Source organism: Juglans microcarpa x Juglans regia, chromosome 3S (genome assembly GCF_004785595.1).
Source record: "Juglans microcarpa x Juglans regia isolate MS1-56 chromosome 3S, Jm3101_v1.0, whole genome shotgun sequence".
Lineage (NCBI taxonomy): Eukaryota > Viridiplantae > Streptophyta > Magnoliopsida > Fagales > Juglandaceae > Juglans > Juglans microcarpa x Juglans regia.
The window spans coordinates 24,584,343-24,608,761 of NC_054599.1; the positions used below are offsets into that span (position 1 = coordinate 24,584,343).

General features: G+C 36.7%; 5 protein-coding genes across 8 annotated transcripts; 3 read left to right on the plus strand and 2 right to left on the minus strand.

The window, feature by feature from the left end:
• LOC121258349 (dolichyl-diphosphooligosaccharide--protein glycosyltransferase 48 kDa subunit) lies at nucleotides 1-7,512 on the plus strand. The gene is made up of 13 exons (XM_041159852.1): nucleotides 1-422; nucleotides 744-880; nucleotides 1,055-1,180; nucleotides 1,746-1,799; nucleotides 1,926-2,039; nucleotides 4,750-4,805; nucleotides 4,911-4,952; nucleotides 5,523-5,598; nucleotides 5,667-5,738; nucleotides 5,829-5,954; nucleotides 6,065-6,169; nucleotides 6,710-6,793; nucleotides 7,287-7,512. The coding sequence occupies exons 1-13, from the start codon at nucleotides 155-157 to the stop codon at nucleotides 7,332-7,334; spliced, it is 1,308 nt and encodes a 435-aa protein (XP_041015786.1). The 5' UTR covers nucleotides 1-154; the 3' UTR covers nucleotides 7,335-7,512.
• A 1,961-nt stretch (nucleotides 7,513-9,473) lies between these two features.
• Nucleotides 9,474-11,715, plus strand: LOC121258361 (UPF0496 protein At4g34320-like). The gene is made up of 2 exons (XM_041159867.1): nucleotides 9,474-9,968; nucleotides 10,211-11,715. Exon 2 carries the CDS (start codon nucleotides 10,358-10,360, stop codon nucleotides 11,480-11,482), a length of 1,125 nt encoding a protein of 374 aa, XP_041015801.1. The 5' UTR covers nucleotides 9,474-9,968; nucleotides 10,211-10,357; the 3' UTR covers nucleotides 11,483-11,715.
• A 1,524-nt stretch (nucleotides 11,716-13,239) lies between these two features.
• On the plus strand, nucleotides 13,240-17,128 carry LOC121258333 (cytochrome c biogenesis protein CCS1, chloroplastic). Of its 3 annotated transcripts, none has more exons than XM_041159826.1 (8): nucleotides 13,240-13,787; nucleotides 14,268-14,487; nucleotides 14,578-14,689; nucleotides 14,917-15,189; nucleotides 15,529-15,794; nucleotides 15,942-16,098; nucleotides 16,195-16,278; nucleotides 16,349-17,128. In XM_041159826.1, the coding sequence occupies exons 1-8, from the start codon at nucleotides 13,367-13,369 to the stop codon at nucleotides 16,472-16,474; spliced, it is 1,659 nt and encodes a 552-aa protein (XP_041015760.1). In that variant the 5' UTR covers nucleotides 13,240-13,366; the 3' UTR covers nucleotides 16,475-17,128. The 3 variants fall into 3 exon arrangements, with proteins under 3 accessions (XP_041015760.1, XP_041015761.1, XP_041015759.1); XM_041159827.1 differs by having other exon boundaries at nucleotides 13,241-13,787; nucleotides 16,558-16,614; XM_041159825.1 differs by having other exon boundaries at nucleotides 13,242-13,787; nucleotides 16,629-17,128.
• Nucleotides 17,129-17,251: 123 nt separating this feature from the next.
• Nucleotides 17,252-18,598, minus strand: LOC121258367 (histone-lysine N-methyltransferase SUVR3). The gene has a single exon (XM_041159874.1). The coding sequence runs from the start codon at nucleotides 18,478-18,480 to the stop codon at nucleotides 17,419-17,421; it is 1,062 nt and encodes a 353-aa protein (XP_041015808.1). The 5' UTR covers nucleotides 18,481-18,598; the 3' UTR covers nucleotides 17,252-17,418.
• A 670-nt stretch (nucleotides 18,599-19,268) lies between these two features.
• On the minus strand, nucleotides 19,269-22,484 carry LOC121258340 (4-hydroxy-3-methylbut-2-enyl diphosphate reductase, chloroplastic-like). Of its 2 annotated transcripts, none has more exons than XM_041159840.1 (10): nucleotides 22,071-22,484; nucleotides 21,422-21,618; nucleotides 21,085-21,339; nucleotides 20,846-20,977; nucleotides 20,652-20,726; nucleotides 20,455-20,560; nucleotides 20,257-20,351; nucleotides 19,876-20,061; nucleotides 19,647-19,733; nucleotides 19,269-19,493 (listed from the first exon to the last, which is right to left on the minus strand). In XM_041159840.1, exons 1-10 carry the CDS (start codon nucleotides 22,345-22,347, stop codon nucleotides 19,428-19,430), a joined length of 1,476 nt encoding a protein of 491 aa, XP_041015774.1. In that variant the 5' UTR covers nucleotides 22,348-22,484; the 3' UTR covers nucleotides 19,269-19,427. The 2 variants fall into 2 exon arrangements, with proteins under 2 accessions (XP_041015774.1, XP_041015775.1); XM_041159841.1 differs by having other exon boundaries at nucleotides 21,085-21,264; nucleotides 22,071-22,476.
• Nucleotides 22,485-24,419: the final 1,935 nt, after the last annotated feature.

Here is a 24,419-nt window from a genome sequence, read left to right on the forward strand (position 1 = left end):
CTAGCGAAGGGGCCACCATTTTCCTTCCAAATTATCCACCTCCTCCAATTTTCTTTCTTCAGACTTCAGACTCCAGAAGTTCAAAACGTCAATCTCAGTAGCACACTCATTCCTCCCTCCCTCCTTCCCATTGCCCCCGCCAAAACCCTAAAACATGTCAAAGCTCCACCTCTTCTTAACACTAATCCCTCTTCTCCCATTTCTCTGCACCTCCTTCTCTCCCGAGAACCCTTCGAGTCGCCGAGTCCTCGTCTTACTCGACGACCTCGCCCTCAAATCCTCGCACTCGCTTTACTTCAAGTCCCTCCAGTCCCGCGGGTTCCAGATCGATTTCAAACTCTCCGATGACCCGAAGATCGGTCTACAACGTTATGGCCAGTACCTGTATGACGGCTTGATCTTGTTTTGCCCTACGACCGAGCGTAAGTTAGTGTTTTGCTTAATTTCGTTTCTAATCTGTTCAGTTTATTAGAAAATTATGAAATATACGTGAAGTTTTGAATCTCATTAGCTCAACTCAGTGAAATGGTGTTGCATTGTTATTGGTTGGTCTTTTTCTTTAGATTTTTTCCTTACATTTGTCTCAGCAACCAAACATGGTTACTGCTTCAATAATAGCGACTTGAGGTTAATTTGTGATTTTTTTTTTCAATGCTTCTATTTGATGATTGATGGAGGATTGGAAATGCACATGCCTATAATTTAGTTGGTATTTTCTCAAACCCGTCGCATCAAATTTGTAGGCTTTGGAGGATCCATTGATTTGACTGCGATTCTGGATTTTGTTGATTCCGGTCATGATTTAATTATCGCGGCTGATACCAATGCATCTGATCTAATCAGAGAAATTTCCACCGAGTGTGGAGTTGATTTTGATGAGGTGTGTATTCGCTATTAGCATTTATCCCAACCCAGAGTAGTCTTTAATCTAGATTTTGATTCCGACACTTTTTGTGTCTCTTGGTGGTTTAGTTTGTTTATTTTATGAAAATTTGATTTCTCAATATCTAGGTTGCCTTATTTTTCCGTTTATTTAAAATAATTTTGGGTACAGGACCTGGCAGCTTTGGTTACTGATCACACCAAATATGCAGTTTCAGAAACTGATGGAGATCATACCTTGCTTGCTGGTGATGATTTCATCAAGTCCAATGTAATTTTGGGAAGCAAGAAAATTGAGGCAAGTACAAGCTCTGAGACTGTCAATATTAGTCACCCTGTTAGATTTAACACAACGATGCGTTGATAACAGTCTCTACAAGTATTTCAATGAATCATCTACTGTCTCTTTAAAGTGTTTTGAGTTCTTTTAAGTTTTTAGCTCTTGTCGTTTCCCTCTTGTATACTTCATGATATTTGGATTGAGCCTTGTGCTTTTCAATAAAGATTTCTTACTTATAAAAAAAAAAAAAAAATTATTAGCTCTAGGTTATTTGTATTTTTCAAAATGGATAATTTTTCACCTCTCTCCATCTTCAATAATTTGTAGTCTTGTTTTTTCTGCTTAGCACTTCAATAGTTTTTGCTATGACAAGCCTACATCCTTAGCATTGAATTTGCATAATCCATTGGTTTCTGATGTCACTACATTTAATAACAGGAATTCACTCAATTTTAATGTGACTTTTCAACCATTGACCTACCACTGTAAATCATTTTGGTTATGAATATTGCAAACTCATTTCTACCGATAAAGAAAATGCAAACTCACTTTCTTTTATGCTGTTTCGATAAACTTGTGACAGGCTCCTGTACTTTTCCAAGGAATTGGCCATTCTTTAAGTCCTACCAACAACCTAGTAAGATGTCTCCCTCTCATATGCTTTTCAACAACTAAGATAAGTAATTGTGTATATATATCAATTTTAATTGCTCATACAATTTGCCGTCTTCTTTTCAATTTCTTATTCTCCTTTGCATTTTAGGTGCTGAAAGTTCTCTCCGCTTCTCCTTCATCGTATTCTGCTAATCCGAAGTCCAAGTTGTCAAATCCTCCATCGCTCACTGGATCTGCTATCTCTTTAGTTTCTATCCTGCAGGTATGTTGGCATTCTTTAGATAAAGATATTGACAACAATGCACCCTGTCAAACTAGAGTTTCATCGAAATCTCGTGATGTTATTTCTCATTCACTGCTTCTGTAAAGACATTTCTCTGTGATGCATTAGGCTTAAGATACAGTCCATAGAAGCCTTCCTTATGAATTTTCTGCTTTGGAGATGTCACTTGCTAGATCATACTATGAAGTGATTTTCTCTCCGTACAAAGCCCTAAGACCCTTGGGTGAACAATGAGCCGAGAGAAAACTCTAACCCACCTATCCCGTCGCCACCCCCACCCACTATCGACCGGAGAGTAACACCGCACCTCTGTCACAGAGGAGGCCGACGGGCCCTAGCGTCCTCGTTGGGCCGTCCGGCATCGGTCCTCGCTGGCGAATTGGCTATTTCGCTTTTCTTCTTTGTTGGAGGTGTCAAACTTTCGCCGTGCACTTCGACACCGCCACAAACTTGAACAATAGACCCAGACGACTCCATTGTGGGGCCTCAGACGTCAGTCCTTATCCAGCGGCTGGGAGTTTTCTGCTACTCTTCTGTAACCTCCTCCAGCGAATTGTGACCTGAGCCTTTGCATTAGCCACGGTTACAGACTGTTTCGACAGACTTCGGCGACCACATTGTGGGCCTTCGACGTCGGTCATTCTCCGGCAACTCTGTTTTCTCCGTTAACTCAGGTTAGGGGCATCTATTTGCCCAGCCTCCTTCATGCATTACTTTTTCTCGACAGAATGAAGACATGCAGCTTGGGATGCCCCTGCATCTGAAGTCGAAGGTTTGATATTAGTATGGGTCAACTGGTGTGCTTTTGGGTGGAATCGAAGGCTTTTGAGTTTTTGCTAGAAACATGGAGGTATTCCTTAAAAATTGTGGAGAGGAGTAGAAGGGTTTAAAGATTTGTAGTGATGGGTCGTAGTGGTATAGAATGGTTGAGGGCTACGGTGGAAGTAGTATTACAAGCGGGGAGAAATTTGGATTTCACAAAACACTTGCGCGAAGGAAACAGAACATTCATGGCTCAGCGATGCTCCAACGAGCATGGTAGGTCTCTAACGGTCACCAAATATGGTGGAGGAGGCCAGCGGAGTGTTGTAGTCATTCCCGAAGGGTATGAAGGTCTGGGTTGGGAGAAATTTACTACAGAATTACGCAAAGCTGCGGATATGCTTTTTGATGATGGGTCAAATAAGGAAAACCAAAAGAAGAATGAGAACATCAACTTGGAGGTGAATCATAAAGACCCAAGTACATCCACGGTGGCGAGGCAATCATATGCGACAACTCTGAAGACGGGTCATGCTTCGGGAGTTATAGTGAGGGGATTGGTGAAAGTGGTTTGTAGATCACGCCTCAGAACCAGCTTGTCGCAATGCATAATTCCTTAAAGGAGATGGAAACCCAATTTGTCGAATTGAAGGCTGTGATAGCTTTTTTGTCTACGAAAATAGACTTGCTTTCAGCTGGAGGCAATAAGGTTGTAAGAAACAAGACTAAGATAGGCCCGAATCCTTTAAACTCAGATAAAGGAAAACGGAAAACGGAAAACGAATTTGGCCTTGTTCCTTTAACCAGATCCAGAAGAGTATGGCGGGTCAAAAAGAAGTATGGGTTATTTGAAGTGGGTTCTATGTCGGGTATCGGTGTAGAGACATCTGTATTGGAATGTCATTCGCCTCAGGTGACTTCTGTACCCGAAGAAACTATGGCTCCCTCGTCGGAGTTGAAGGAAAATAGTGTCATACCATTGGTGAAGGGACTTGATGTCATACCATTGGAGAGAACCAATGGAGTTGTTGAGGAGGAATGGGATTTGAATATGGATTTGGCGTTGGTGCCTTGTGTAAAAGAATGCCTAGAGTCGGGAGTGCAATTGGATACTGTGTCTGGGGATATTGTGGCTCTCTTGGTCTCTCTTTCTCCAATAGCGGGTTGAATTTTGCCTAAAGTTAACGAGATTCAGCAGTTTGTGGGAATTTCACATGGAGGATGTGAAGATCAATTTAAAGAACTAATTACTGCAATCGAGGCAAGCTGCGTGCTTGAAACTAAATCAAGTTTCAAGAAAAGCAAGGAGTTACAACGTTTTTTTTGGGCAATTAATTATGAGGCTAAGGGTGGTAGCTCAACTAGAGGGAAGTCTAAAGGGAGGGCATTGTGAAGACGGGAAACAAGGGGTTGGGGTGCGGTTTTTGGTTAGAGTTTTAGTTCTACGGGAAGCAAGGGGTTATGGTTGGGTTTGGTATATTTTGGGTTGTTTTTCACGGGTTTTTTGAGTTATTAGGGGTTTTTCTATTATGGGCAAGGTGTTCTCTTGTATACATTCAATGTACTTGGTTACTCATTTTGATATATAAATATAATATTTTTACTTATCAAAAAAAAAAAAAGCTATCCTTACTTGAAGTGGCTTTGTGATGACACAAGAATGTTTGTAAGAAGCAATCTGTGGGTTCCTCGTCCTTACTGCTAGATATTACCTTTGGGCATGTTTATTTGTGTTATAAAGTTGCCAAATTTGGTATTTTTAATGACTTCTGATGGAGTGGGACTTATGTGTCTGATTTTGGATGTAGATGAAAGCTTTTTGCTTGCAATAACATAACAGGTTTTTTTTATAGCTTTTTAATTGAAAGTGTTAATGCAAAGGATATTTTCATAACACCTAAACGGGTTTGGCTCTTGTTTGTTGCAGGCTAGAAACAATGCTCGGATTTTGATCTCTGGTTCATTAAGTATGTTCAGTAATCGGTATGTACTAGTTGCTAGGTGAACAAGTTTTTCTTGTTGTATGATTATCAAAAAAGTTTTTCTTGTTGTATGCGGCCTGTTGATAATTGTTGGCTTTGCTTTCAGATTCTTCAGATCTGGAGTGCAGAAGGCTGGGAGTCCAACTAAGTGAGAAAACTTTTACTTGCAATTGTTTTGTGAAAGGCTGTATCTATATCAGACAGTTTTGAATTGCAAGGGTCCAAATGTCCCAACTATCTTTTCCATGCTAACGATGGTTAATGATACTTTTGACATGTTTGACTTAAAAATTGAAGGGTGTCATTGACCTTGCACGTGAATTTACTGAGAATTCAGCAATTAGTGTGTAATAAAAAATAGAAATATGGATAATTTGCAGCCTATTATAGTAATAACACTCTTTACAAATACTGATAGAGCTGTTGATGCATATGTAGATTATTGTAGACAGGTTTATTTGCCATGATTAAAATGCAAATTGTCATTTTGTTGATGATGTAGAAAATGAGCGCCTCTCTCCCTCTCTCTCTCTGACTCTGGACGTCTTTTCCCGCAGTATAATGGGAATAATTATTTTGGTGCAAACTTGCAAGAGAACTAGGATGTTCTTAAATATGTCTGTGTTTATACTTTATGCATATTCTGTATGATCTGCAGTTCATCTGCCTTTCAAAAACAAGACTGATTATTGTTATTATTATTATTTTGATGTAACAGATATGAGAAATCGGGTAATGAGCAGTTTTTGACTGAACTTAGCAAATGGGTTTTTCATGAAAGAGGGCATCTCAAGGTCATCATCTTATTGTAGTACTTATGTTTATTATTTAACTCTTCCTTAAGATGTGTTTTGATCAATAGGCTATGAATGTACAACACCATAAAGCGGGGGAGGCTAATGAACCTGCCATGTATAGGATCAATGATGACTTGGTAATTTACTTTTAGATTTCAATGTAGTTTTAGGATACATAAACTAAGATTATTAAAAAAGGGTTTTGTGTCTACTTACAATTTGAACAGGAATATTCGGTTGAGATTTATGAGTGGTCTGGTAGAAGTTGGGAACCGTTTGTAGCTGATGATGTTCAGGTGCAGTTTTACATGATGAGTCCCTATGTTCTGAAGACTTTATCAACTGACAAGAAGGTACTCTAATAATTAGTCATGAGTTGCCTGTGATTTCGGTGGCCGAGTTTGTTTGAAGTCTTTTTTTGGCCTGAATGAGCACCTCTATTTGTAATTTTGTACTCTTGCAGGGTCATTATTTTACGGCATTCAAGGTTCCTGATGTTTATGGGGTTTTTCAGTTCAAGCTTGAGTACCAAAGGCTTGGATATACGAGCTTGTCCCTGTCAAAGCAGGTATATAATGTACTTGAGTTATTTAGACGTAATCATAAATTTAATTGATAATATCAATAGGCATAGCCCAAGCACAGGGGTTGTATGTAGGAGCTTAGTATTCTTACAAGTTGGACCCTGTAAAAAAGAGGGACAGTAGTATTATTACACAGAACTGTATGTATGATGACTCTCTAAAGCAATGGGTCCTACTATGAAATTTGAAAGTAAGCATGGCTAACTGAGTGTATTTGATGCTGTTTGCTGCTAATGAAACCAGTCACATGTTCGAGTGAAATAGATCTTGTTACCTCCATTTGACTTGTTAGTTTTGAGGTGCCATCCCTTGATATTCCAGTTTTCAGTTTTAATACGTCCCACATTACCGTTTTGCTAAGAATCTAATGATAACTATGGGTCTTGGTTAATACTTAAAAATGATACGAAATCAGGAGCATGATCTTTGTCTTCTTCACATGATAATGCTTGCTAGTGTGATATTCTGTTACAATTTAGAAGCACCTTTTTTCCCATGTATTTATTGTAATTTTTGAACTACAGATTCCAGTCCGGCCCTATAGGCACAATGAATATGAAAGATTTATACCAGCAGCTTATCCCTATTATGGGGCGGCATTTTCAATGGTATGAAACTCTCTCTCTCTCTCTCTCTCTCTCATCAATCTTGTCTATGTATTGTTTTAAGCAACTTACCTTTTCATATATTTATTTTCCAAATTTTCCTTTATTTTTCTTGGGGTTTTTTTTTTTTTTTTTGGGGGGGGGGGGGGGGGGGGGTAAGTTAGGATTGTAGGATTCTGTGTCCGCCTGCTGGGATGTTTTTTCTCCTACTAATGCTATGGTACTCTAGGTTGGCATTGTTGTAATTCCATTTGCTCCTTTTATTTATTTATTTATTTATTTTTTTCCCATTTGTGAAAAATTTACTCAGAACTTGGCTAATTATGCGATTCTTCGAAACCTGGTTCCTGTTGCGTTCCCGTCATTAGCCAGAAACCATTAATTAGGAGTTCCTACTTCATTGTGGTTCGGGGATTGTGTCAGGGTTTGCTGTTACAATTTTGGATTTGTATACTAATTATAATATATGATAACTTTAAAATAAATGTTGTTGCAGATGGCAGGGTTTTTCATGTTCACTGCTGTCCACCTATACAACAAATAGCTGTAGAATCTTTGGATAGGCGAGACCATATACGATTGGGGTTAAGAGGCCCATTTTTGGTTCGGAAATTTTGTTTTAGGAATTTAATCAATTAGAATTCTTATTCTATTATGGATACGCCACTTCGTTTGTTGCTTAAAGGAAAGGCACTTGCCATCAGATACATCAAATGATATTTTTTTGAAAAATAAAAAAATAAAGAACTGAAATTATTTGCAGCATGAAGGCCCCGGCCCAATCGTTCTGGCTATATGAGTGATTCAGATAGTTTTTAATTTTTAGGCTTTTCGCTTTTTCATTATTTTTCGTTACTGATTCAGATGGTTTTTTTTTTTTTTTTTTTTTGGGTGCATTTAGTGAATGAGAGGAGATAGAAATTCGCAAAAAAATTTTGAACAATTTCCCTTCCAAATATCACTTAAACGTAAAGCATTTTTCAATTTCAAATCTTTAGCACTTTCATTTAATTATTACCTAATTATTACAATTTTTATAAACTACAAAAGAAAATACTAAAATTAATGCAAATATTTGAAACAAACAAAAATCATATTCAAATAAATTTTTAATTTTATAATATTTTAATTCAATTTGTTCTCTATTTTTCTATAACTTAATAAAATATCTTAATTTAAATTATTTTACAACTATTTTTAAATTATTTTATTAATATTAGCATTATTATGAAATATTTCAAATGTCAGGCGGTATAATCTCTCCTATATATGGAGAATACCAGCTGTTTTATTGCTGTGGTAGCAGCCAGCTGGATACTTTTTCTAGGATTCTAAGGCAATGGGCATGGTGTTTCGGTTTCATTGCATGGACAATGATTCTGAAGTCGCAACTCTTGATTCAAAGTTGGAAGGCGTTTATTTGGAGTAGACAAAAGTAGAAAAGAGGGCCATTCCATTAATGAGCTTTGATCTGTCTATCCGGTTCTTAAAGTAATCAACTTTTCGTTCTGTCAATAATTCGTTTTCGCTCTTGTTTAGAAAAAAAAAAAAATTAAATAATGATAAATTTATACCAATCAAAATCACTGATAAAAAATAAAAAATGATTTATGAATTGGGTTTTTTTTTTTTTTTTTCCAGATGAGAATTAAAAAATTCTGCTGGAAATTTCTATGGAGTTCTGAAAAATTCTGATATATAACCAAACGTGGTAGATTTTCAGAAAATGAATAATTTCCAAGCTTCTGATAAAGGAAAAAGAAATTAAGGGAAAAGGAAAAGAGAAATGCATGTAAGAAAATACAGTTATGAAGTAGGCCATACATATAATACTTTTTACATGCAGTTCCGCAAATGGGGCAATTGAAACTTAGGCACCAAGTCATCATTTAAATTCCAAGATTAGTTTAAAATTAATAGATATATAACGCTGCGAAACTAGAATTCTATTCCGTCTACTAGGCTGTGAGTTGATCTGCTGATCACTACTTCACAAGTTAATTGCTTCGATTCAAGAAGAACTGCATGCAATCGGGGGGTATATTTCATTTCGTTTTTCCATCCTAATTATTCCCACCTTTTGCATGTTGACTGACAAATACCATCGTAATCGTATGTGTATGTGTTCTACTTTTTCTAGGGGTTTGATGTTCGACCATTTCAATCTCAGTTTCAAGCGAAAAACATGTTGGATCTTAAAGGTGTGTGTATCTACAAAGGACTTTGGAGAATTTAGGTGTGGTTTGGATAATTGGATTAGATGAGATGAATGCCTGAAATGATCCCTGAAAATGTCATGAAAATCCTTTTTCAGAAAATAAAAAGCCTCTGGCCTTGAGGTAATTGACATGTTTTTAATATTTTGGTATTGGCGTCCCAACAAGTAGTTTTCCCTATAAACGGTACTCCTCGTATATCTTTGCGTGCATTTAAATGCTTTATGAGGAAACTTCAAGATTATCCATGAAAATTATATAAAAATAAATCAAAATTATTATTCAAATGAAAATATACGTACCCAAAGTGCATAGGATGGAATAAAATATCCTTTCTAAGCTGGTTGACTTCCTCAACAATTCATTCGTTAATACCTTAATTTGTTTTTCTCCAATCAATGACATTTGTTTGTATTCTTCCATATATCATGTCATCACTACCGCAGTCTTCAGGCAGAAGCCTCTGCCGCCTTGCACTCTTTTGGTTTCCAGCTGATTTCCCTTCTCTTTGGTAACAGTTGCTTTGCGATTTCAAACTTTCCCTTCTCTCTCTCTCTCTCTCTCTCTCTCATTAATTTATCTAATGCGTGCAAGCTATTCTCAGACCTCCTACACCCCACCACCCTACACACATGATCTTGATCCTCAACAGTTACAATATTTCTCTTATAATGAAGCGCTCTTCATTTACCTTAACTTCTCAATCACCTTCCTAGTTAGTTTATATTACTTTCCTTCTTTTAAACAAAAGTACCCGTCTCTTATCTCATCCTTTTTCTTTATCGGTTCTAAGATTCTTCTACAATTTGATTACTTGCGGAGGTTCCTAATAGTTCTATCTCCTTTTCTGGGTCTGTTACTTACTTTCTGGTCGGTTTCATAATCTTGAGAAAACCCTCGGAACTTTCGTTTGTGGCGATCGAGTTTGCCAAGTATGAAAGTCATGCATACAAAGATTTAAGGTTTTTCTTTTTCTTTTTCTCTTTTTAATGTTGGTTGCACTGGGTTTCATGTTCTCATAGCTAGGTTTATTTATTCTAACTATTAGCTGGGAATTAAAGCTGCATGGGATTGCATTTTGATCATCAGATATTTGTTTTCTTCTAGGAAATCTGCACCCAGAAATTTGGTTCTTATTTTCTGTCTTGGCAAATAATTTGTTTGGTTATATTCATGGTTTCTTCATTGATATTTAATTTGCCAGCTCCAGCAAAGAAGAAAATCGAGTTAATTTGTTGTTTCCGAGGATAAACACAGGATCTTCAAAAGCAAACTCAAGGACCGGCAAGGAATCTGAATTGGATCTGGTTCTGTTCATTTCTTGCTTGCTTTAGATCCAAGAATCAAAGCCATGGGAGGCCATATGAGCAAGAAAGCCCCTCATGAAACTTCCTCCGCTATCAATCTCAATTCCAATTTACAGTACAAAAATGATTTGACCTCTTACGAAGCCGCTTGCAGGCTCGACGCAGACCTGCAGTCCTTCGACGCCACCCTCCAAACGCGTACGAATCAGGTCATCAACACACTTGCGGTGGGAGTGGAAGTGCGAGCCCTTTCATTTGATTCTCTGAGAGAAGTCACGGAATGTCTGTTGGAGATGAACCAGGAGGTTGTTAAAGTCATATTGGAATGCAAGAAAGATATATGGAAGAATCAAGAACTGTTCGAGCTCGTCGAGGAGTACTTCGAGAATAGTTTGCAGACTCTAGATTTCTGTACGACATTAGAGAAGTGCCTGAACCGAGTTCGGGACAACCAATTGCTCATTCTTGTCGCGCTTCAAAACTTTGATGAGGAAACAGAAGTGGGAGGAAGTGGGTACGTGAGGACATTGCAGGAGTTGAAGAACTTCAAGGCAGCTGGGGACCCTTTCACTACAGAATTCTTCCAAATCTTCGAGTCTGTATATAGGCAGCAGATACTCATGCTCGAGAAGTTGCAACACCGTAAGAACAAGCTCGATAAGAAGCTTAAGTACATTAATGTTTGGAGGAAGGTTTCAAGTATGATATTTATTGCTACATTTGCTGCTGTGTTGATTTGCTCAGTTGTGGCGGCAGCCATGGCTGCTCCTCCACTTGCAGCAGCATTGGCTGCTGCTACTTCTATCCCTGTGGGTTCAATGGGAAAGTGGATTGAATCCTTGTGGAAAAACTATGAAAATGCTTTGAAAAGACAGAAGGAAATAATTAGCTCCATGCAAGTTGGTACCTATATTGCCATTAAGGACTTGGACAACATCCGGGTTCTCATTGACAGGTTGGAAATTGAGATTGAGTCACTCTTGCAGAGCGCAGGATTTGCCATTGAGAAAGAAGCTGTGAAGATTGCAATAGAAGATATTAAGAAGAAGCTGGGAATGTTCATGAAAAATGTTGAGGAGTTGGGTGTGCAAGCTGATACTTGCAGCCGGGACATCCGGAGGGCAAGAACTGTGGTTCTGCAGAGGATCATAAAACATCCCAACAACTAAAACATGATCATGACACGATGACAATGACTGAAAATTAACTAATTTATGTCAGAAAATTTATTTATATTTATGGTTTATTATGATGATATTGATGACATTCCTTGATTCTTAAGACTGTTTCATGAATCCAGGCTATTGGATTCCTGTTTAAGAATATATATAGTCTAAGATTGGTATTAAATTTCACTTTATCTACATGTTTAGGGATCAATTTATATCTAGTTTGATCTTTTTGGACGGTACATTATCTTTCGATCTCGTCATTGAATGCAGCATCACAGATTTTGTGTCAAATATTAGTTTCGTTTCGTGCTCCTATATCCATATCTGTAAATGTAATTGGACAAAAAAAAAAAGAAAAAGAAAAAAAAGGATTCTTGCATGGCTCCTATAAACTTAGGTTTGGATAGTGAGTTGAGTCGAGATGAGATACAGTTGAAAGTTGAATAAAATATTGTTAGAATATAGTTTTTTAATATTAATTTTATTTTAAAATTTGAAAAATGTTAAATTATTTATTATATTTTATTTAGAAGTTTGAAAAAGTTATAAAGATTAGATAAGATGAATTGAGATCAACTTATTATTTAAACAAAGCTAATCCATAATGATATGTCTTACATACCTAAGAACTGTTGAGCTTCTATGCGTGGAGTCTGGTTGTGTTTGTAGTGGCATGGTTTGATAAACCGATATTCGTTACAGTTTTTTTTTATTCGCTTTTTGGCTCTTAATCCGACTCAACCTAGTAATTAAGGTTTACTATATATTATATTAAATCTTTGTACAGTTATTGTACTATATCTTTTAATTATTATTGAATAAAATCACCTACAATTCCGTAGAATGACATAAAACTTATGTGTGATTGAATAGTTTGCAACACAGAACATGGGGCTCGAAGGTTGTGCCATTATAAGACAATAGAAATGTACCTAAGAGGTCTTGCTGAAGGAATGATCCGAACCGAAGTGTGTGCTTTTTACGTTACGGGGGTGGTGAAAGTATGGTGAAGTGGAGAGAGTAGTGTCTTGATATATGTTTCCCTATGACCAGCTAAAACAAAGACAGTTCATGGGTTCATGATTGCAATTATAAACGAAAATGAATGAAAATCATAGTAAAATGTTTATGCAAAAACTAAATCAAAAGATAGTTTTTTTGGATTCGTAACTGATGATTGGTTAAAAAACATGAGAGACTTTGACAAACATGATAAAAGTTTAGCTAGAGGAAATCATTTGAACAGTACGATCATGCACTTTTTAAAAAAAAAATTAGATAAATTTAAAATATTTATGTGAAACGAATGATGTTAAGAATGAGTTTTAAATGTATACGTTCTGCACAAGATTTTTTTGTAAAAAAATAGACTCAATTAAAAAAAATTGAATTTTTCACATTTTTTATAATGGGATCTACTTTTTTTTTTTTTTTTTATAGAAAATCAACTCAAAATTTGTAAATATTATTATTGGATATTCATTATTGATTATACAATATTACTCAAGGCTTTATTTAGATAATGAGATGAAATAAAATAATTTTAAATGAAAGTTAAATAAAATATTATTTTTTAATATTATTATTATTTTAAAATTTAAAAAAGTTGAATTATTTATTATATTTTATATAAAAAATTAAAAAAATTATAATAATAAAATGAATTGAGATGAAATGTATTTTATATCAAGGACACGTCACCTGGCAAAACGAAGCGTCGCGCCAAACTTTGCTCCGGACATATGGTTGGTCGATAACAATGAGGGGGAAAGAAAAGAGAAAAAAAATCTGCTTGTTGGATAAACTGAACAGCCATGGTCGTTATGGCTCACAGTTCAGTTATGAAACTGTGAGAGACTCAGTTCCCTTATCTCCACCACAATGGAGGCTTTAAACCTCACCACAACCACAAACCCACCTCTATCGAAGTCCCTTTTCCTCGAATCCCATCTTCTTCGGTCCACCTTCAAACCCCAACTTATCCCATGCGGTGTCAAAACTCGTAGTCTCCACCGTTCAAGAAACTTCTCATTCACCTTCGCTTGCAAGCTGAAGACCCCTCAAGATATCACGAACAATGACAAGAGCATATCCAAGAAGATTGTGCTATCTGAGGTGGCGCCGCCGCTGGGAGAGGAAGGCGGTAAAGGTACCGGAAATGGGAAGGCTCCAGTAAAGTCAGGGCGTGGAGGTGGTGCGATGGGGTTCGTGAAGAAGTTTCCCAAAAAGGTTCTGGCGATTTTGTCTAATCTGCCTTTGGCTATTGGAGAAATGTCCACTGTCGCGGGGCTAATGGCCCTGGGTATGTTGTGTCTAAATCATCTTCTTCTTTTGATTCCATTCTTTATATTTTTGGAAATTGAGTAACGGTTGGGGTATATACACCGTGTTTAAAAGCTTAGAAAAATTCTTCCATTTCCTTCAATTTTTGTGTATATAAATTGATGATCGCTTAAAGGACGCCATTTTGTGACTGTAAACTTGGTGTCTATATAAATTGACGATTGCGTAAATGTTGCATTTTGTGGCTGTAAATTTGGTCCACGACCAGAAACTATGTGCTTTCATACTTTCCAGCTTCATGCGTACACAAACCTTTAAAATGCCTTGGATTTTGCAAATGATATTTTAGGGCAAAAAGAGATGGCCCCTTTATCATATTGCTTTGGCTTCTTATATTGCTACTTGCCAGTACTATCTGAAATAGTGACCTTATGCATTAGAAAAAATCTATTGCATTATAGGTAAAAACGGGTCTTGTCTGTATCCAATGCTTCTGCAGGTACTGTTATTGACCAAGGTGAAGCTCCAGGCTTCTACTTTCAAAAGTTCCCTGAAGATAGTCCTGTATTGGGATTTTTCACTTGGAGATGGATTCTCACCCTTGGGTTTGACCACATGTACTCGTCTCCCATTTTTCTTGGAACATTGGCTCTGCTGGGTGCGTCACTCATGGCCTGCACTTACACAACACAGATTCCCCTGGTTAAGATTGCAAGAAGGTCTGATTGAATCAAATTCTCATAGTTCTATCCTCTTTGGCTAGGAATGGGGACACTTTTTCAATCTCGAAACTTCATTGAAATATGCAGATGGAATTTTTTGGACTCGGCCGAGGCAATCCGCAAGCAGGAATATTCAGACATTCTGCCCCGAGCAACAGTTCAAGATTTAGGTGTTCTTCTGATGGGATCAGGATATGAGGTAATACTCTTATGATTGCTTGGTTCATTTCCTTAATCTTGTTCACTTTTGCTTTTAATTCTGGTGCAAGTTATTCTATTCCATACATTCATCCCCATTGTGTGTAGATACAAGAGTTCATGCATGTTCTTTTTGGTAGACTTGCATTTACCAGGACAGGATGTGAAGTTCTAGAATACCTTTTATTTGCAATACCCTGCATACAATCCAATGTTTGGTTGCTGTAGGTTTTCTTGAAAGGACCATCCTTATATGCCTTTAAGGGGCTTGCTGGTCGATTTGCCCCTATTGGAGTACATTTAGCAATGCTGCTGATAATGGCTGGTGGAACTCTTAGTGCAACCGGGAGCTTCAGAGGTTCAGTCACAGTTCCCCAGGGGCTGAATTTTGTTGTTGGAGATGTCTTAGGCCCAAGTGGGTTTCTATCTACTCCAACCGAAGCTTTCAATACCGAGGTTCATGTCAACAGATTCTACATGGATTACTATGACAGTGGAGAGGTAGATATCAATTTTGTTTTGCATCAGTGATAATCCATACAGGGGAAAATAACCTGCTGCAAGTTTTAATAGTTCCTCGTATAAATCATTTGATCAAAGGCTTCCTGGAGATCTCCTATAAGTGATTATAAGTGATTATCTGTTGTTTTTACAATCACTATGTATTTCAGTGGGAATTTCCAGAATGTCTTTAACGCAAAGGATGTGGGTTAGTGGGCGTTCATCACTCTTATTGTGATGGAGCCTTAAAGCTTTATTATGTAGTATTGTATAATGTTCCTTCAGCAATCTTGTGGTGATGATATCTCTCTCTATGATTTCTTTTCTCTGGCTTTATAGGTGTCACAGTTTCACACTGATCTTTCACTGTTTGATCTTGATGGGAAAGAGGTAACAAGGAAAACCATTAGCGTAAATGATCCTTTAAGGTATGGCGGATTTACTATATACCAGACAGATTGGAGTATTTCTGCACTCCAAATACTCAAGGACGATGAAGGACCTTTTAATCTGGCTATGGCACCTCTAAAGGTCAATGGAGACAAGAAACTTTATGGGACCTTCTTACCAGTAGGAGATTCTGAATCTCCTAATGTAAAGGGAATGTATGTATTTCTCTATTAATGAATATGCTAATCCTACCAACGCTAAGGGAATGCATGAACGTTGTGAGCAGAGTCATGCTTTTTTCCTTTTTCAGTATTTTCACTCCAGTCTAATTTCATTTTTTCCCCATTTCACTGGAAATCCAGATCAATGCTTGCTCGTGATCTACAATCCATTGTACTATACGATCAGGAAGGAAAATTTTCTGGAGTTCGACGCCCAAGCTCGAAGCTCCCAATTGACATAGATGGTACAAGAATTATTATCGTAGATGCAATAGGCAGCAGTGGCCTTGAGTTGAAGGTGATGCCTCTAAATAACTCTGATACTAAACCACGTAGGATTTTCCTTGACTGCTTATTTTTGTTTGTGTTATAACTATTCGTGGTTTCATCTCAGACTGACCCTGGGGTGCCAATTGTTTATGCTGGATTCGGTGCTCTAATGCTCACTACTTGCATCAGCTATCTATCTCATTCACAGGTAAAATTTATGTTTACTCAATAGAGATTGGCTCTGCATGTAATCACAACCCTCAATAATTTCTGTCTAGGTTCTTAATGATGTTATATCTGGTCATGTTGAGCTGGCCACGCATATTATTTGCATTCACTTTACATCTGAAAATGATGCCTTTAGTACTAAACCAATGAATGCAGGTCTGGACTTAAAATGGTAACAAACACTAATAAATCATATGCCCTGCATTGTAACTTTTCTAATGCAAAGATGCACAAATGCTTATTAACTAAGAACTTGTAGAGTCAACAATGGCTTCCAGTTTATTTATGCTCGCTCATGTGATAATATTTTCTTTCCTGAGCAATCAAAAGGTTTGGGCCGTACAAGATGGAACAACCGTTATTGTTGGAGGAAAAACTAATCGGGCAAAGGCTGAATTTCCAGAGGAGATGAATCGCTTGCTTGATCAGGTTCCGGAAATAGTTGAGTCATCTCTTTCCAAGGAAGCTGACAGAATTAGTGGCTAGGTTATTATTGAAGAAAACACGGTGGATTTGGATATAACTAAGCAAAAACAACAAAGGGAGGAAGCTAAAGATAAGCTGTAAACGCAAACAGAGGCTACGAATGCTGTGGATAAATATAAGCAAATGCAAGCAGGGGCTGAGGTAGAGGTATACAGAAAGCCAATAAACAAACTGAATATTTATCGATCTTGTAATTTGAAATATATATATATATATATATATATTTTTTTTTCCTGATGATAATCTCTCGGACTCTTTGTAACCGACATCCTTGAATAATTGTAAGAAGTTATATTTTAAGTGACTTAGCCAGGATCCAAGGCCCCAAGTCACAAGATTTTGTACTACCAGTCTTTCTCTGCCAGGTTGTTACATATTTTTTTGAGATGCCAAAACAATATGCATGCAAGCATGCATCTTTTCATCAGGATAAAACGATTTACACAATCTCAGAATCTCGTGCCACATAAAAGCAAAATTTTCTCCATCCTTTAATCAATCCTGAGGGTCTGAATAAAATACAAAACAGGGGAAAAAAAGAACCAAATGGGCAATTCCAACCAGGTCATTGGGTCACTGGGGAGACTTTTCAGCATAAAAAGAAACAAACTTTCAGTGAAAGGAAACTAATGATTTAAGTTTGTTCGGAAGGCAATGTTCCAAAGCAACAAGAGCTACCACAAAAACACTGCAAACCATTAGACCTTAGCCTGATTTCACCATAGCTAAAAGTAAGCTCTTCATTTTCTTGTATTTCTCTTGAAGAAAAGAAGCAAAGGCGAGGCAGCAAAGCTCCCGAGCTTCTCACCAGTTTTGTGGATAAATTACCACCATCACATGAATGGTTGATGAATCGCGCAACATTTCCTACTCTCGTGGCATCGATGTTAATTCTCAAACATGCCTTTCCAGATGGAAGATGCTCCCTCAAAACCAAGAGAGCAGAAGTAAAATGGTCACTTGATGATGATGATGCGAGTCCATCATACTTTTGTTGCCGATTGGTTGCCTCTTTGGTAGTCAAAACTTCACCCGCATACTCGCATACAAACCGGCCTTCCTCGATGAATTGGTCAGCATACAAACCCCAGCCTTTTCTCCTATCCCTCACGATCTTCAAGCGCAACGAAACCCCTCTCTGAGTCGACCGATTCCTACACTCCAACCCGCACTCGCAACTCGGTCCGCATTCGCTCGCCACATCCAACCCATCGAAACCAATACACGGACACCCAACTTGGTCCTCACACCTCTTGCAATCACACCCGGATACACTCTTACCCGAATCGTCTACCAAGACCAGCCGTTCCAAAGGGAGTCGACAGATCGAGTTGTTGGGTCTCGCAGTAAACCCAAAGCCCCAAGCTTGGCGCTGGAATTGCAATGAAAATGAAGGGAGAATCTGTGAAGGGGTGTAGATGAAGTAGGCATAAGGGTGATTATCAACGGTGTTGTGGAATGGGATGGGGAGGTTCTCGAAGGATCTGGAAGCGTCGGAGGATCGGCGGAGAGTGATGGATTTGGAGATGTGATATAGGGATTTGGAGGTCAGAGAAACATGGGATAGTTCTTGTGGGGTTAGCCATGGGAGGACTAGCTCGAAGCATTGGAGGAAAGATCCAGCTGGGTTAGGCTCTTCTTCTAGTTTCTGGTGTTGGTTGGCTTCGCAGCGTTTCCTGGTTCCTAGCGGCCACATGGAGATGGATCGAGAGTGACTCTTTCTCGCGTTTCTGGGGGACAGCTCTGTACGTTAAATGACCAAATGTCTCCCGACCTGAAAGGCTGGAAGGAAGAATTCTCCATCTTTTTATGGTTATCCAAACAGAAATAACGTGTAATTAACTACCAGCTTGACGTATTAAAACTTCCTCTTTTTTTTCATCTAAATATTTTACACAATTTTTGAGATGGAGACGATTTATCCACTTCACATTCCTAAATGTTCAATAATAATGTGGATCTACAGAGTGTTTGGTTTAGAAAATTATAAAAAATATAGGACATTTTCATGATTAATGTACACTATACATTGTAGAACTTTACTATTCATCATCCTCACACAACACAACACAACACATTACACTTATTTTTATTTTTAAATTTTTTAGTTTTATTCTTCATAAACTAATTAAATTCTTCTACTTATTATTCATATACTACACTTAGATAATAAAAAAAATAAAAAATTATGTGTAATATGTGAATGATAAGTGGAATTTCTCTACCTTGAATACCATCATTAGTGGGATACCCAGACCAAAAAGGACTGAAAATGGTTAGAAATCCACAAAAATGGTAATATTCCTCATAGCTATGTTTCGAAAAACAAAGCACGCAAGCAGAGTTTCGCTTCTGCATACCCTTCCCCAGGTTATCTTCAAAGAGTGATCTTAAAGACGACAACATCTACAAATTATGTACATGATTCAAAACTTCGGAACCCGATGCTGCCACACGGGAGCACCAACAAGTTTAGATCATCAATTGAGAAGCTCTGAACATTTCAATCCCAAGGTAAAAATTAAAATGTTATAGGGTACAACGGGGCTTTATAACATAGATCCTTTATTTATACACCTCTTTAGTTGTGTGTTGTTACAACAATACTCTCCGGCTGATGTTTGCATCTGGACCAACCTAATTTTACACTAGTTGCAAGGCCTCTTCACGCTTGATGTCGAATACCTTGACAAGAACATCCTCCACAACCTAGTTAATCCAAAATGACACAAAGATTGTTACTTCTATATCCAATAGCATTAAAAATTTGGCACAGCAGTAATGCAAGTTGACCTAGCTCAAAATGGGATTTCTAGCTTCAGAACGCCATTTGCCTGTATAAAAAAAAAAAAAAAAAATTACCTTATCCGGAGTGGAGGCACCAGATGTTACACCAATTGTTATGGGACCCTCTGGCAGCCAGTTTTCCTTCTCAACCAACTCCCCATGCTATCACAAATTTACGGCAGGATAATTCGAAGACAGATTATTTATAAGAAAATGAAAGAACAAAAAAGGAGAAGTAAAACAAGGAAAGATTCGGAATCCAAAATCAGTCAAAAATAATGGAACTCTATGCATTGGCACTTACATTAAGCTTATATGAGATTTTTTTTCCAGGACCTATTCTCTGCTCGCTGTCAATCCAATATGAGGGGATTCCACAGGCCTCTGCGATCTCTTGCAGGTGTGAGGTATTGCTTGAGTTCCACCCACCAATCACCAACATAAGATCTAGCTTTTCATCTACCAGCTTATACATCGCATCTTGGCGCTCCTGCAAATGAAATATGGGGATGTTACTCATTTTATTCTGTTGGTCGTGACTGGTGAGTGGCTAATGGGGATTGGAAAAAATATTTTGTCTCTTCCTTTATTGTATTATAGTATAGCTAACAAGGAGGAGGGATGAGGAGTAGATGGAGATGACGTAAAGAAAGCAAAACCATGACACTAGGGTAAAGAAACTTACTTGAGTGGCATCACAAATGGTATTGAAGCTTATGAAGTGCTCATTAATGTTTTCCACTCCATACTTACGCATCATTGTCCTCTCTACTAATTTTCCTGTGAAATTGCATGACATATTCTATTGGGTAAGTGGAGATTTATATAAATATCACAAATAGTTCCTTCTTCTAAAAATAAAACCTGAAATAGCAAAACTAACCAATCTCTTCTGTCTCTCCCTTGAGCATTGTTGTTTGATTTGCAATGCCAACTTTTAGCAGGTCAACATCTGGATCAAACCCCTTTGAAACTGCATATTTAAATTTCTGCAGGCAAGCCAATTATCACCTCTAATTCGTTGCATTACACCAAAAATACTAGACAGTGAAGCTTTAAACGAGCAACAACAACCCGTACCTCTAGAAACTCCTCTTTGGTTAAGCTAGATCCATTAAGTTCACCTCCAAGGATGTAGTCACAAACATACGTTGCCTGCATTCGTTCAGAAGTTCATTTTATAATGCATTCCTTATTCAAAAGAGCTTGTACACCAAAAACAACGAACCATTACCAAAAGGAAGAAGACGGTATTAGGTGCATCTAGGACATACCTCTGCCATACTCTTGACGATAATATACTTTCCTGCAAAAGATGCAGTTGCTACAGTTTCTTCATGAGCATATTTTCCATGAATGATTGAGGTGTAATCTCCTTTCTTGTGCTTCTCGACAATATTCCATACCTTCATACAAACTTAAAAAGATATCATATGAATAAAAAAACCAAATAAATCATTTTGAAAAGAAAAATGGACTCGCGAAACAAGCAGCCCATTACTGCAAAAGGTACCTTAGACACCCATGGGCAAGTTGTATCGACAATTTGTACATTTTTATCACTCAAAGCCAACATCTCATCCACCGCAGCTCCAAAAGCAGGCAAAATCACAACATCACCCTTATTTACAACTTCAAAGTGCTTCTTCCCTTCGTCAACGGGAATATTCTGCACCTCCATCTCCTCTAACCGCTGCAATAAATAGTAAGAATATATGATTGATACCCATATAAGAAGGTCTACACCTATCTTCCTCGGAATCCAGCATTAGAAAACACCCAAACAAACAAGTTCATAAAGTTCCTTCTAAAATCAAGTCACTGTAAACTTTGGTTGTAAATTTGGAGACCTTATTAACAGTTGGGTTGTGAATGATTTCATTGGTAATCCAGATCTTCTCATCAGGAAACTGTTTCCTAGCTTCATAAGCAATTTGGACAGCCCGCTCAACGCCCCAGCAAAAACCGTAAGCTTCCGCCAGTTTCACGGTAACACTTCCCCATGTATACTCATTTCCATTTTCCTTCAAAGTCTTTATGATGTCACCTGAAATTTCCACAAACAAAAACACCAATCAAAGCACCAAAAAGTAAGAACGTATTTAAAAGCCACGTTTATCTACGAACAAAATCATACATGGACTATATGTCTATATAAAGGGACCATATGATTGGCTATTGAATTTAGACTAGAGTTCAAGAACAAAACAAAAAATGGTAAAAGCAAGACAAAAGCTCCGTTTGGCTGAGGAGAAACCAAAATAAGTGAATAAAAGAAAGAAGCCAAGTTCTGATTAGTTTCCTCGTTCGAATTTGCGGCGAAAAAATTCCGTGTCGTACGTAACTACATTCGTTTGAAAATTTTCCATTTTTTTTCACGTGACCAAACAGGAGAATGGTTAAAAGGTTAAATTTTTATTTTCTTATTCTTTTGATAATTGTTTTCTGGGGAAACAGGATCTTTGGAGCTCAATTTCGTCAAAGAAAAAAACAACTCACTGGTGTACTCGCGGTTCATGAGCTCCAGAGTCTCCTCCTTGTGACCGAAGCCTTTCCGATTATAATTTTTGCTCCTCGTCAAGTTCTTCCTGAACACCTTCGCGTCGAAGTCGGAGTCCACCGCCACCGAAGAAGACGAAGACGAAGAGGAAGAATCCCCGGCGCACCGGACGGAGAGAGGCCTCCTGGAATTAAGAGCTCGGGGTCCGCTGAGGCTCTCCGGCGAGAGGAAGTCCGTACGAGTGGGGATACGGCAGAGCTGTAGAGAGATCGCCATGGAAAGAGAGAGCGCACGGTAGCAGAGTGATGGCTTGGAGAGTGGTGTGTGCACCGGTAGGAGGTGCGCACTTTATCCCCATTCATGAACCCTGGTGATACATTTTGGCGTTTTCTGTAGTGGGATCGGACTGATGGATCGTTGTTCAGGATTCGTGAAGAACCACATTCTTGGGTCATGTGAAATTACAACGAACACCATTCTTATTTCCATTTTAATATTTTGATTAGACCGACCTCCATTATTAAATTTATTAAAAGCGCGAGGCTTTCCTCGCTCTTGGCCACTTGGGACGGGACGGGGGAGAAATGGTATTTCCAGGAGTATGTCTCGTGTATTTTAAAAAATTAATAAATATAAAATTTACATAAAAAATCATTTTTTAATACATTAAAAAATAAAATAAAATATATCCGAAACATTAAAAGATAAATTATTAGATATTTTTATAATACATTCAGGTAAAAAGAAAGATAATTCTTCAAAAGAAGAATAAATCTATCAATTAAAATAATCAAGTTTTTCAGAACAATCTTCTGATAGTGAATTAGAAGAAAATGAAGTACAGATTTATAATTGTCTAAATAAAGATAATTATATCTGTAACAAAATCATTAATATACTTTCAAAACAATGAGACATTATATTATAATTAATAAACAAAATTAGTAACTCTCAATAAATAAAAGATTACTTAGAAAAGCTAAAAGATACTTTTTATAATCAAAACACTTCGGTAACGTCATCCTCAACACCTTACAATTTTTCAAAAATAATAGGAAGATTTAAAACTGATAAACAGAAAATTACGATACAAGATATACAACAATAAATCAATGAGATAAAACAATAAATTATAAATTTAAAAAACATCTAATCTTAAATTAGAAGTCTCAAATGAACAATTATTACAATAAATTATATTATTAAAAATACAAAAAAATGAGAAAAATCTTCATAATAAATAACATAATATAGAACAAGGAGAATGTTCAACATTAGTTATAAAAGATAAAACAAACAATTTCACTAATATTTTTGATAAGATAAATTTTCAAAAATTGTATGCTGAAGTAACAGTTTCAATTAATCAATAATTTTCTTTTACTACAATTGCCCTATTAGATGCAGGAGCAGACTTAAATTGTATACAAGAGGGATTAATACCTTTTAAATATTTTGAAAAAATAAAATAAATATTATCACAAACCAATTGAACAAAATTAAATATAAATTATAAATTATCCAATACACATATCTGTAATAATGGAATTTTTTTAAAACAACATTTATTTTAGTAAAAAATATTGATACTAAAGTAATATTAGGAAATCTCTTTCTTGCTCTACTTTATCATGTCATCATGTCTCAAGCTTCCAACTCCTTTGAGAATTAGTCTCTTTGTAAGTACTATATTTTTAATGAAAAAATTTATTTCATATCTATTTTTTATATTATTTACTTCCTCATGTATATGGTTGGTTATACTGCCTGTTCTATTTGCTATCATGTATATGGTCTGTTTTACCGCCTATTATTCTTATTAATATCATACTATTATTATTATTTATTTATTACCTGGGAAATACTACTATTACTCTCACGAAGACCCTCGCCAACCCAATTACCAGACTATCAGCAAATGGTGTTCGGTTGTGTTTGTATAGTGAGATATTTTGAGACATTTTGTGAATAGTAATAAAAAAATAATGAAAAATTAATAATAAAATATTAAATAATAGTGAATAGTAATAAAATGTAAGTGAAAAATAATAATAAAATAATAAATAATAGTGAAAATTACTGAGATACCCAAATTGAAATTCATTTTATACGACATATGTTGAAATTCAATCCAATTGTAGATGATTGAGGTTTCATTTGGTTTTATAAATCATCTTACCTCATATCAATATTTAAATATTATTTAAACACAAATACTTTTCAATTTTAAAATTTTAACTTAATCTAATCATTACAAAATTTTCAAATTTCTAAATAAAACATAAAAAACAATTAATCTTTTTCAAATCGTAAAATAAAAATAATATTAAAAATAATATTTTAATTTT

Excerpts from the sequence above, each read along its gene's own strand:
- LOC121258349 (XM_041159852.1), top strand. The coding sequence starts at position 155 with ATGTCAAAGCTCCACCTCTTCTTAACACTAATCCCTCTTCTCCCATTT. Across the intron at positions 423-743 it reads GTTTTGCCCTACGACCGAGC|GCTTTGGAGGATCCATTGAT; the intron begins GTAAGTTAGTGT and ends TCAAATTTGTAG. Across the intron at positions 4,806-4,910 it reads TTAAGTATGTTCAGTAATCG|ATTCTTCAGATCTGGAGTGC; the intron begins GTATGTACTAGT and ends CTTTGCTTTCAG.
- LOC121258361 (XM_041159867.1), top strand. The coding sequence starts at position 10,358 with ATGGGAGGCCATATGAGCAAGAAAGCCCCTCATGAAACTTCCTCCGCT.
- LOC121258333 (XM_041159825.1), top strand. The coding sequence starts at position 13,367 with ATGGAGGCTTTAAACCTCACCACAACCACAAACCCACCTCTATCGAAG. Across the intron at positions 13,788-14,267 it reads CGCGGGGCTAATGGCCCTGG|GTACTGTTATTGACCAAGGT; the intron begins GTATGTTGTGTC and ends ATGCTTCTGCAG. Across the intron at positions 16,099-16,194 it reads GCAGTGGCCTTGAGTTGAAG|ACTGACCCTGGGGTGCCAAT; the intron begins GTGATGCCTCTA and ends GTTTCATCTCAG.
- LOC121258367 (XM_041159874.1), bottom strand. The coding sequence starts at position 18,480 with ATGTGGCCGCTAGGAACCAGGAAACGCTGCGAAGCCAACCAACACCAG.
- LOC121258340 (XM_041159840.1), bottom strand. The coding sequence starts at position 22,347 with ATGGCGATCTCTCTACAGCTCTGCCGTATCCCCACTCGTACGGACTTC. Across the intron at positions 21,619-22,070 it reads CATGAACCGCGAGTACACCA|GTGACATCATAAAGACTTTG; the intron begins GTGAGTTGTTTT and ends TGGAAATTTCAG. Across the intron at positions 19,734-19,875 it reads AAATCTCATATAAGCTTAAT|CATGGGGAGTTGGTTGAGAA; the intron begins GTAAGTGCCAAT and ends AATTTGTGATAG.